The sequence below is a fragment of the Lycium barbarum genome, chromosome 6, assembly GCF_019175385.1.
Source record: "Lycium barbarum isolate Lr01 chromosome 6, ASM1917538v2, whole genome shotgun sequence".
Classification (NCBI taxonomy): Eukaryota; Viridiplantae; Streptophyta; class Magnoliopsida; order Solanales; family Solanaceae; genus Lycium; species Lycium barbarum.
Window position 1 is genome coordinate 117,121,637 of NC_083342.1, and position 13,133 is coordinate 117,134,769.

At 39.4% G+C, this 13,133-nt stretch overlaps 1 protein-coding gene across 1 annotated transcript; it reads left to right on the forward strand.

The window, feature by feature from the left end:
* Window positions 1–1,219: 1,219 nt before the first annotated feature.
* Window positions 1,220–11,709, forward strand: LOC132644468 (uncharacterized). The gene is made up of 4 exons (XM_060361065.1): window positions 1,220–1,748; window positions 5,359–6,092; window positions 6,483–7,136; window positions 11,524–11,709. The coding sequence occupies exons 1-4, from the start codon at window positions 1,220–1,222 to the stop codon at window positions 11,707–11,709; spliced, it is 2,103 nt and encodes a 700-aa protein (XP_060217048.1).
* Window positions 11,710–13,133: the final 1,424 nt, after the last annotated feature.

The following is a 13,133-nucleotide window of genomic DNA, read 5'->3' on the forward strand; positions in this document are numbered from 1 at the left end:
TTATTTTATTAATATCTCATTTTCGAATAAACTGAAAACAAAAAATGCCAAAGTGTTCTTCAATGGTTCTCTTTTCCTATTCCTCTTCAATCCTCCCAATTGTTCTCATTATATTTTCTGTAAAAATAAAAATAAGAAAATACTGAGTGCTTCTTCAATAAATAAAGGTAATTTAGTTATAATCTTTTTTTGTAAGTAAGTATGTTAAGTGCTCCTCGTGTTTTTGCTTCTAGGAATTAAGCAGTATTCTGATGGACTGAATTTGACGAATTGCCTTTAAGAGGTAAAGGTCTCTATACCGCCTCATCGTTTAAAGACGTCTTTTTATCAAAAATTTATCTAGCACGTGTTGTTGGATTTTGCTTGCAATAAGACATATATATTTTTAATATATGAAATTTATTTTAAGATTTTTCTATATATTCTTAATCAATCACAGAGTAGTTGGCAAAATACTCTCTCTAAAAAGTTAAAACATGAAGAAACAAAAAGCTCAAACGTTGGGAACGTACGGGTGAACAACCCATGATAACAATCCTAGGAAATAATTTTTTAAAGGAGAATTGATAAAACATGAACTTAGGGAGGACAAATCAGTCCACATATGTTATTTTTCATTAATAATAAATAGAATAAAAGAGTTGTTACATAAAAAGTTAAAATAAGGGAGGTAGTCGTAATATTGCAAACGTGAAGGGAGGTCTCTGAAATTTTCCCTTTTATTTAATAACAGTTTTTTTAGTTACGATTTCGAGCAATTTTCAAATATTGCCAACTACAGTTTGAAGTATACCGCTGTGGATGATTCAGTCGGTGTGCATATGAACGAATGGATTCCACCTCTTTATGGCTTATATGATGCCCTGTTTATCCCCATACCCCTTTTAACAAGGGTTAACGTGGTCTCCAAGAATTTCTTCCGACTTCTGAGGCGGTTAAGTACACTAGCTTCAGGTAGTAAAAATAAATGCAGGATTCTCTCCTATTTTACTTACCTTTTTTTTAAAAAAAAAAAAAAAAAAAGAGATATCACCCTTCCAGTTCCTAATGAATCGAATCCATATCGGTAGAAAGGGTACCGATATGGATTCGATTGTATGGGCTAGATTTGAAGTATTGGGACACCAAGGCGCTGACCAAAATAACAAGTCTAGTGGGGAAACCACTGAAAGCAAACAGCGCCACGACTATGAGGGAGATATTAGTATATGCTAGAGTAATGGTGGAGGTTCCTTTGAACCAAAAATACCCGGAATGTGTTATGTTTGAGAATGAAAAGGGGTGTATTACTGAACAAGAGATTTACTATGAGTGGAAGCCAATATTATGTGAGCATTGTAAGATATATGGACATGGTAAGCAAAATTGTCGGAAACTAGAGGAAAGAACGATATCAAACAAGGAGGAGAAAACGAATGTGGACCAACGACAGGGTATGGGCAACAACAACCATCCAGCAGTTCCAAAGGACAAAGAGAAAGGGAAAGCTAAAGAAGTAGGGGCTATAGTACACAAAGGGACACATCAGGCCGCTCAACAAAGTTATAAGCCGAAGGAGATAGCAGGGACGAGCAATTCATTTGCTTCTCTAGGTGGGACTTTCGGTGCGAAGGACCAAGAGATGACACACAAATTTGAGACTCGGCAGCAGCTCTCAATGCCAAGCAGGGAAGCAAGGGCAGTTGAGGGTAATGACATGAACACTAAGAAGGGGAGGCAGAGGAAAATCAGTCTAGATAAAGGGAGGGGTAATGCCAATCAACCCCCCCTCCCCATGGATAGGATCGGATTCTGGAACACCAGGGGCTTGAATAGACTAGATAAACAGAAGGATATTGTTACATCCGGCATTTTTGCATATTCGAAAAATTCGAGATAACTTGGCTTGTAATGAATGAGGCCATATTTGGACCTTACTTGGTATGAATGTGTCGGCTATGAATACGTTGGTGTGGAATTACGAAAGGAGGACAAGGAAAAAATTGGAATTTTGGAAACTTGTTCCATGAATTATAATATTTAGCCTACAATTTGGGCTCACAAAATAATAAGAAAGTGAGGCCCAAATCCAAGAGCCCAACCGGCCATGTACACTTGACCCAAGTCCATGGATTAATAAATTTCCATGTGATGAATTATATTATATAAGTCATCTATATCACTTAGAAGGTTCAAGAAAACACAAAGCAAAAACAAGAACAAGAGAGCAAGAGAGAGCACGGCCAAGAGAGAAAGAAAGGAAAGAAAAGGAAAAAAAATTCTTGGAGCTAAATCCTTGGTTCAAAAATCCATTTCTTGTGGGATTATTACTAAGTGCAAGATCCTCTACAAAGTGATATAATTATTTTGGCAAGAAAGTAGTTTTGGTGGCAAGTGAAGAACTTGAAGAAAAGGTAAGAATCAATTCATTTTCTTATGTTATGAAGTTTGGTTTATGTTGTGGTATGTAGAAATGAGTAGAATTTATGAAAATATGGAAGTTTGTAAAGTGGCCGTGTTGTTTGAAAGTTGGCCGTGAGTATGTGTTAATGTGTAGGAAATATGAATTGAATTTTATGTGGTAATCTAGTTGTAGTTATGGTGGAATTTGTATTAGAAGTGAAAGTTGAACGAATTAGTGGAAGTTGGAAATTATAGTGTGTGGCCGTGTGGTATCATGTTGATGATGGAATGCGAATTAAATTCCGTTAGTATGTTAATTGTGTTATTGTGAAATGAATGGAAGAATAATGGTTCTTGTTGTTATGGAAAATTGGTTGTTAAGTTGTTGTAGGAAAACATGCAAGTTTATTGTAACTTATGTAAATGAGGAAATGAAAGTAGGAAGATGCAAACTATGATTATCATTGATGAAGTTGGAAGATAGAAATATGTCATGAATATGTTTGCTAAAAGATTAGAAGTTGTGGGTGAAATATGACTTTGGTAGGAGGCTTGTATATTGTGTATACCTTACGAATATTTTGTGAAAATGGTATGATATGCCTCCGAATTATGTTGTAATGATCTTGATGAGTGATGAATATGAAAATGGTAAGATTGATTTGGAATTGTAAGGTCAGGATGAAAGACGTTGTGTTGTGTCGGAAAGATGGCTAGTTATGCCATATTGTGTATTTTGTAATACTTGTTGTTGTTATTGATGTTGTTGCTGGGTTGCTGTGTTGATATATTAAGCCGAGCTAAGTCTCGGGGATGCTATATGTATAGGGGAAATGCTGCCGAAATTTCGGTAGGCAAATATGTGCTTAAGTTTGGAGTCTTAAGGTTTGAATTTGACAATTGGTAAACATGACCATTTGTAGATTCTGGACGAAATTGGAAGTGAAGCTAAGCGAGCATAAGGCGCAATTGAGGTATGTAAAGCCTACCCCTTCATTCTTAGGCATGTTCTGAACATAATAGGCTCGGCCGCGAGCCTTAAATACGACTCCGTTCCTTGGAATTCGAGATGGAAATACGCTCCAATTCCTTCAGTAAGATTGAATCACTTTTCTTATAACTTGTCTCTAAAGTGAACTTTTGTATGCAAATGTCCCAAACGGAGTCGGAATGCTTCCAAATGACTATGGATGACCTCATAAGGTCTATTATCAGTAATTTACGTATGTCGCCTCAAGTTGGTCCGAGGTGGGCCAACAAGGCCCCGACACTTTTTGTATAACCTAAATTGCCCTATTTCTGTCCGTTTCTCACAGGCAACATCTGGACTATTATTATGATCATGATATGACTACTTTTTATATAAATCTTACAAAATGGTTTTGACATCTGGAAATCTGATTCCGGTAATAATCTGTCGTGCCTTCCCAAGTAGGATATAGGCGCGTATTATGAACACTATCCGAATACTCTGATTTGACTCGCCGTTTGACATACTTCAGTTTGATTGAGTCTGTATAATGATCTGTATGTATGTGGTTTCTCATTAATCTGTTCGTGGATGTCTCAATGCTTCCTTCACTACGTCCCGGGCCAGGTTCTGTTATCGTGCATATTCCTCTGCATTGTTCACCGCGTCCCTCGGTGTGCGGGCCGGGATCTGTTTATATCTGTATGATATTATGATTTGTGTATGGGGATGGCGGCCAGGATGGCATATGATCTGATTCTGTCTGTCCACCGCGTCCCGTACTAAGAGGGTCGGGTTCTGTTACCGCGCCTCTTATGAGAGGACCGGGATCTGTATGTATATTTGTATGTGCTATCAGCATTTATATAAGCACATGACTCTGTATGAATCTGTGTGACTCTGCATGCATGATTCCGTCCGTCCGTTTGGATCATACTTCTGTCTGTCCGTATGGATTATGATTCTGTCTGTCCGTATGGATTATGATTCTGTCTGTCCGTATGGATTATGATTCTATCTGTTCGTCTGGATTATGATTCTGTCTGTTCGTCTGGACTATGATTCTGTCCGTCCGTCTGGACTATGATTCTGTCTGTCCGTCTGGGTTATGATTACGTCCGGTACATCTCTGTCTGTCCGTTGGATTATGATTCCGTTCGCTATATTTCTGTGCTTCTGATTCAGACTATGATTATGTTGTTATATTTTCGCTTTACATACTCGGTACATTTTTCGTACTGACCCCCGGTTCTTCGGGGGCTGCGTTACATGCCCGCAGGTACATACGCACCCGGTGATACGCCGCCAGTCTAGGGCACAGACTCTGCTATTTTGGAGAGCTCCTTTCATCCGGAGCGTGTACTTTTGGTATATATCTTCTGACATCTGTACATTCTGTACGTATGGTAATTCTGGGTATGGCGGGGCCCTGTCCCGTCATATGATTCTGTATGTCTGTTAGAGGCCTGTAGATATGTATGTGGGTTACGGGTTGCTACTGTTCAGGTGGGTACGTACGATTTTGTGACTCTGTCCGTTATGTTAGCCTCGTCGGCTTATGTGTAAGTTTCAGTATGCCTATGTATGTACATATTTTTGCGCGCGCCGTATTTGTATTGGCTTGAATCTGTGAACACCTATTATGAATTCTCTGTCTGGTTCGCCAACTTTGTTAGGTAGGTACGTATGGGTACCCAGTTAGGGTATCAGTCGCGGCCCACAGGGTTGGGTCGTGACAAGATATGAACTTGTTATGCATAATGCCAATGTTGGTCTATTTAGGCTCTTGGAGACTAAGGTTAAGAGACAAACTGCCCAGAGGGCTGCTCTTAACTTGTGTAATGGATGGGCATTTAGTACAAACTTATCCCACCACCCAGGGGGGAGAATTTGGTTAGTATGGAAACCAATGATATATAATGTCAACATAGTGGTAGTGCCATCCCAACTAATACATTGTGAAGTGGGACATAGAGGTACGAATAATATATTTTGTGTTACTATAGTGTATGGGTTCAACGATCAAGGGCTAAGGAGAGAATTGTGGCAACAAATTGAGGGGATTCATGACAAGGTGAGTGGAGCATGGGCCGTCATGGGTGACTTCAATTGTGTACTTAATAGAGAAGAAAGGGTGGGCAGGCCGGTGACTCTGGCAGAAGTAAGGGAATTTAAACAGTGTGTGGGGAAATGTTCGTTGCATGACCTCAAATCGTCCGGGGCATTCTACACCTGGAATAACAAGCATCGGGATGCAACTAGAGTATATAGTAAGATTGACAGAGTCTTGGTAAATCCACAATGGATTACCAACCTACCTGCTTCCGAAGTACATTTTGGTAATGAAGGATTAATGGACCACTGTCCAACGATCATAAGCTGGGACAATGGACAACACCATGGGGGAAACAAATTTCGATACTATAATATGTGGGGGCTGGCCGACAATTTCAAGGAAATAGTACAAAAGGATTGGGAGAGGAATATCTCAGGTACATGTATGTTTAAACTGGTTGGGAAGTTAAACATATTAAAAGCAACACTGCGGGCATTGCATAGGGACAGATTTAGCAATGTGGAGCAGAATGCAGGAAAGACTCGAATGGCACTTGACGTCTGCCAATCGGAACTGCAAAATGACCCCACAAACGTGAACTTAATGGTTGCCGAGAGGAGACTGGCTGAGGAGTACCAGTCATGGAAAATGGCAAGGGGACAATATCTACAACAAAAATGCAAGGTACATTGGCTAAAGGCCGGGATCATAATACCGAGTTCTTTCATAGCATGCTAAAGGCTAGGAGGAATAATAACAAGATCTTCACCATCCGGGACTCATCCAATAATAAATTGACTGATATGAATGACATAGCCAACGCGTTTGTGGAATTTTATACCGACCTGCTAGGGACACCGTCACCCAATAGAGAACCAGTGAGCAGCCGCACTGTACAGCAAGGGGCTGTTCTGTCCAACACCCACCGAGAGGCTTTGGTTAAGGAGTTTAGTGAACAATAAATGGTACAAGCGTTATGGACAATAGATGGGAACAAAGCACCAGGACCGGATGGATATGGTAACCAGTTCTACAAAGACTGCTGGCCAATTGTGAAAAAGGATGTTCAAGCAGGGGTTATGGAATTTTTTTCGAACTAGCAAACTGCTGAAAGCGTGGAACAACACAGTAATTACACTTCTGCCGAAATTTGAGCATGCTGAAAATGTTAGGGACTACAGGCTAATAGCTTGCTGTAACACGAGTTACAAGATTATTTCTAAAATGCTATCTAACAGACTAAGGCAGGTGCTACCAAGTATCATATCCCCAAACCAAAGCGCATTTGTATCCGGAAGAACAGTTGTACAAAATGTCCTTATATGTCAAGATCTGGTGCGACTATACAACAGGAAGAACTCTCCTAGTAGTTGTCTGATAAAGATAAACTTGAAGAAAGCGTATGATACAGTGGAGTGGGCATTCGTGAAGGAAATGATGCATGCGTTGAACTTCCCTTATCAGTTCATCAGATGGACTATGGCTTGCATAACTACACCACAGTTCACTATAGCTATCAATGGAGGGTTGTATGGGTGTATAAATGGGAGAAGAGGGCTGCGGCAGGGGGACCCCATTTCCCCCCTTATCTTTGTGATATGCATGGAGTATTTCACTCGGATAATGAAGGTGGTGGCGCATCAGGTGGGATTTGAATTTCATCCAAAATGTAGAAGTTTGCAGCTGAATCATTATGCTTCGCGGACGATGTCCTACTGTTCAGCAAAGGTGAGTTTCAATCAGTACTATGGATGCTAAGAGGGCTGAAAAACTTCTCTGATGCCTCGGGTTTACATACTAGCGCTCAAAAATCAAGTATTTTCTGTGCTAACATGTCGGCCCACTGCATAGCGGACATCTGCGACCTATCAGGTTACTCAAGAGGGACACTTCCCTTTAGATACCTGGGAGTTCCTATATCTGCAAAAAAGATATCGAAAATGGATTGTGAAGTGCTTATCGAAAAACTTACCGCCAGGGTAAAATGTTGGGGCTCACGACACTTATCCTACGCGGGCAGGGCACTATTAGTCAATGTTGTCCTGCTACAAGTCCATAGCTACTGGTCGTCCATCTTCATCCTACCCAAGCTAGTTATGAAAGGGATAACAGCAATATGTCGGAATTTTCTATGGGAGGGGAAAGTGCATACGGCCAAACCCCTAATTATAGCTTGGGACTTGGTATGTAAACCCAAAAGAGAGGGGGGACTAGGGATTACTGATGGTATAAAATGGAATGAAGCTGCGATTGGTAAATATGTGTGGAATATTGCACAAAAAGCTGATGACTTGTGGGTCAAATGGATCCATCAAATTTACTTAAATGAGGCTGAATGGTGGGACTATGCATATCCTCAAGACTGCTGTTGGTACTGGAAAAAAGTGTGTAATATGAGGACGATCTTCGGACCTGGGTATGTCCAGAATGGGTGGCTGACCGCTTCAGGTAAATACACGATACATAGTGGCTACAAATGGCGAATGGGAGACGGCGAGAACTGGCCGTGGTGGAGATGGGTATGGAACAAAGGGACCGTACCTAAACACAGTTTTATATGCTGGTTGGTAATGCATAGGCGAATCCAAACTAAAGAGCGGCTGTTCCGACTGGGAATCAGCCCGGATAACAAGTGTGTAATCTGTGGAGTTGGGATCGAATCTGTCGACCACCTGTTCTTTGTGTTATATCCCGCATTTTCAAAGCATGATCTTGACACGTGCTTCCTCAAAAATTGACAATCATGTTGTTGCTACATAATTTAAACTCACGTTGATAGTGTTGTATCCCGTATTTTTGAACGTCGGATTATTTCTAAGCTGAGGTGGGGCCCACACGTCAAGATTTTTTTTGGAACATGTGACAAGTTATATGAATCACATATGTAAAGTTAAACACAACTCATGAAGGACCCTTGGGCCAAATCAAAGTGGAAGCCCTCCAAACAAATATTTTTAAGAAAATATTTTCGGGTGACCTGACTTCGAGGGGCAAAAACGGTATTATAAGTTTGGAATTTGGAAAAATACCAAAAAATAGAAGTTGTAGATAATTGAAGTAGCTTTCCAAACATAGGTCATGGGTTCCCAGGTGACGTCGGTACAAGGAGATATGGACGTTTTAAGGTCGAAAGGTCAGTGGGCTAGGCCCAACTCGGGCCCAACCGGGTTAGGCCCATGACCCATGTTATTTAAGTGATATTTCAGCCCTTCCCTCCTCAGTTTAAGACCTGGAACAACTAGAAAATTCTGGAGAGATAGAGAAAAAAAAAGCCTTGAAGAAGAAAAACCAATTTTGACCAAAATTCGAGCCCCGAATTCCGAAGCCCATGAAGAGAAAAGTGTTGTACGTCGCGTTGTCTTCAATTTGAGCTAAAAATTAACCAAGGAGGAGAGTGATAACGTGGTGTCTGCCTACTTAAGGTAATATGAAGGTTCCTTTTCATTGTTAACAAGTTTATTTAAAGATTTAACGGATTAGAACCGAAGAAATAGCGATATAAATTCGTTTGTCGGTGTTGATGTGGTAGCCGTATAGGGGGATGTTTTGGTGGGGTATGGTGAGATAATTTTATTTAGTATTTTGATTGTTGTTGTGTTGTGGATTTTATGTTGTTAAATGAAGATTTAATGGCTTGAAATAAAGTTGTAATCATTTGCGGATTATGGAAGAAGTTAACATGATATTAGTATGTTTTCTTATAATTGTAGGAAGATAATGTTGTTAGTGTGAATTGTTGGTGTAGTTTGTGAATTTGGAAGGAAAGAAAATGTGTTGTCATTGTTATTGTTGCACCTTGAGGAGTTTTCAGGTGAATTATGGATTTTGGTGGAATTTTTGCATATTTTGTAGAATGATATAAAATACTTTCGAATTGTATTTGAATGATCTTAAATTAGTAAATGAATATGAAAACGTTGATATTGGTTTGAAAGTGTGAAGTTGGAGTAGAAGTTGTTGCATTATGTAGAAAGGAAGACTACTTATGTTAAAATGTGTTTTGTATTGATTGTTGGTGTTATTGGTATTGCTGTGGGTGTTGTTGTTGACATTTTGGCCGAGTTAAATTCTCGGGGATGTTGAATTTATAGGGGAGATGCTGCCCAAATTTTTGTAGACAAGTATGGATTTAAGATTTGATTTCTAAAGGCTTATAGTTAACATTTGGTAAATGTGACCAATTGTAGATTTTGGAGGAAATGAGATTTGAATTTGGATAAGCGTAAAAAAGAAAATAAGGTATGTAAAGCCTACCTTTCTTTCTTTTGGCATGTCCTAGTCGTAATAGGCTATGATACGTGTCTTGGGGAAAACTCCATTCTTAGAAATCCGAGCATAGTTCTGACCCTTATTCGATTCAATGTAATTGAATTGTAAACTCTATGCTTTGATGAAAAATAACTTAAACACTTTTATTTTTTTAAAAAGAGTTTTGTGCCATACAACGTTCGTAACTTTTACAAATAGACTCGGATTACCTTGAAACGTTCGTAGACGACTCCATAAGGCCTAATGTCCGTAATTTACGTACGCCACCTCGACTTGACCCGAGGTGGGCCCACAGTTTCTGAAACCTTCTTGTATTGTTCTATTTGACTTATTTTCGTACTATGATTAAAAGAAAACTTTTGGTTATTGTTCCGACTACTAAACGATAGCTGTTTTAACTATTCCATTGAATCCTATGATATTTTGATATGTATAAATAATCTCAGCATTTTTTACTTTGACATAATCCGTCGTAACATCCGAAAGGTATGTACTATGACTATCGTCTGATTTCTTTCCTCAATGACCTGTTATTCGGACTATTCTATCGGGTCCTTCTAAATATTTTATGATGCATATAGTTTCTCACTACTCTACTCGTGGATGCCTCAATGCTTCCTTCATTGAGCCCGGGCCAGGATATGTTATCACGCGTATTCCACTGCATTGTTCGCCGCGCCTCGATGTGAGGGGGCAGGTATACATGTACATGGGTTGTGGAGTATGCTGTGCCATGTACACATATTCTGGTATATGATGATATGATATGATATGACCATCTGATATGTTTGATATGTGCTCATTCTGATATGATATGATATGTTACGGAGCTATTCCCTACTCTGGAGTATGCTGTGTTGTGGCGCCAGTGACGAGGTGGCGACCACGTTCTATTCGCCGTGTCCCATAATGGGGCCGGATATGGAATATGTTCTGACATGCATTACCTATGTTTTATGAGTAAGCATTTTTGACACTCCGGTTACTACACTTATTTTTTGTATCCCCTGTTCAGATTATGATTCTGTTTATTGTACCTTATGCTTTGCATACTCAGCACATATTCCGTATTGACCCCCTTTTCTTCGGGGGCTGCGTTTCATGCCACGCAGGTACACCCAGGTGATGTGGAGTTATTATAGAGGATGTCCCAGCAGAGTTGGCAAGCTCCATTTGCTCCTGGAGTGCTGCCGAGTCAAAGTTTGTATGTGTGATTCTTCTGGATTGATATAGAGACTTTGCAGACAGAGTCGTGGGTATAGTATGTCAGTTGTGTAAGCGGCTCCATCAGCCGATATGTCGTTCCGTATTATATATTAAATGCTATATGATCACAAATTCTGTTTGATTTGGAAAGCTTCGAAAAAGAATATTTTTGAGAGCACATTATGTATTTTATTTTTATTTGATTTAAAAGCCTAATAAGATTTTGAATGTCCCAAAGTCTATGGGTTCGCTCGGCTCCGGATATGGGGCCGGGTGCCCATCACACCCTAACGGAATTGGGGTGTGACACTTTGAATGTCCATTTTCAGGTCAATGCCTTCGGGGAATATTGGATTGGCTGGGGACAGGGATAGTTAACACAGAGGTGGCGGGTATATGGAAGAGGCTAGCAAGAAGCACTAAAGGGAAAGTGTGTAGGGAACTGGTCATATCCATAGCAGGGGCACTGGTATATCGCATATGGCAAGCAAGGAATACAACACTATGGGAACACAAAACCCCACGACCAGCACGTGTGATTAAACAAATAAAAGAAGAGTGCAGGCTGCGAAGGGAAGAATTCTTGTCGAGGAAACAAAGTGATAGGGAGAAACAGTGGATTGAATGCCTACTGAGCTAGCTAGTAGATCAGGTAGACGTACAAGGAATGTGGAAGATGGCAAGAAGTACTAAAGGGAGAAGGGGCAGGGAAGTGGCACTGACAGTTCTTGCAGCTCTGGTGAACTGGATTTGGAAGGCTAGAAACAGACGTCTATGGGACTTGAAGCTGTCGTCACCAGATATGTGGATGCATCAACTCGAATAGGAGTGCAAAATGCGGGAAGCCTGGGTCCTGGCTAAGAAGATGAGCTTACGAGGAAAAGAATGGATAGATATATCACTTACATAGTATAGTGGTAAAACCAAACAACATGAACTGTACAGATAAAATATAGAGAGATGGATTAGCTGGGAGGAATATATGTAATGGTTTGTGGGTGATTGATCAATAAAAAAAAATTTCTTCACCAAAAAAAATACTCTCTCTAAAAAGTTAAAACATGAAGAAACAAAAAGCTCAAACTTTGAGAACGTACGAGTGAACAGCCCATGATAACAATCCTAGGAAATAATTTTTTAAAGGAGAATTGATAAAACATGATCTTAGGGAGGATAAATCAGTCCACATATGTTATTTTTCATTAATAATAAATAGAATAAAAGAGTTGTTACATAAAAAGTTAAAATAAGGGAGGTAATCGTAATATTGCAAACGTGAGGGGAGGTCATTGAAACGAAGCTAAACGTGAGGGGAGGTCTCTGAAATTTTCCCTTTTATTTAATAACAGTTTTTTTAGTTACGATTTCGAGCAATTTTTCAAATATTGCTAACTACAGTATGAAGTATATCGCTGTGGATGATTCAGTCGGTGTGCATATGAACGAATGAATTCCACCTCTTTATGGCTTATATGATGCCCTGTTTATCCCCATACCCCTTTTAACAAGGGTTAACGTGGTCTCCAAGAATTTCTTCCGACTTCTGAGGCGGTTAAGTACACTAGCTTCAGGTAGTTAAAATAAATGCAGAATTCTCTCCTATTTTACTTACCTTTTTTTTTTTAAAAAAAGAAGAGAGATATCACCCTTCCAGTTCCTAATGAATTGAGTCTGCTGTCTACTTTATTAGTAACTTCTAAAAAGAAATAAGTGATGAATATCTTTAATGATATAGAGCCTGTTTGGATGGGCTTATGCCTATAAGCTGCAAACAGCTTATAAGTTAAAAAAAATAAGTTGGGGTAAGCTAACTTATTTTTTTTGGCTTATAAGCTGTTTTCAGCCTATAAGGTGTTTTAGATAAGCTAAGTCAAATGGGTCCAATTATTTTTTTGAGCTTATTTTAAGCACAAAATGACTTTAAGCTGGCCAGCCAAACACTCAAAAAAGCTGAAAACAGCTTATAAGCAACTTATAAGCCAATCCAAACGGGCTCATACATGTATATGCCGTGCAATCTTACAAGTACCAGGAGAAGAACAACATAAGAAATGAAACATAAGAAGGCAACAAAAAATATGTGTATACAATTAACATTTGAACAATATGACTAAGTGGAAAATCTGGAACAACATGAAAGAATTAGAAAAAGAAAAAAGCAGGTGAAAGAAAGGTAAAGATTACTTTCATTTTATTTATATCTTCACACTAATTAAACCAGCCACAAGAACTCAATCATTAAATATTAAA

Bases quoted from the DNA above. Each gene is read 5' to 3' on its own strand.
- LOC132644468 (XM_060361065.1), top strand. From the start codon at position 1,220: ATGGTGGAGGTTCCTTTGAACCAAAAATACCCGGAATGTGTTATGTTT. The intron at 1,749-5,358 runs GTAATGCCAATC...GTGTTACTATAG, and splicing joins CAGTCTAGATAAAGGGAGGG to TGTATGGGTTCAACGATCAA. The intron at 7,137-11,523 runs GTGAGTTTCAAT...CTACTGAGCTAG, and splicing joins TGTCCTACTGTTCAGCAAAG to CTAGTAGATCAGGTAGACGT.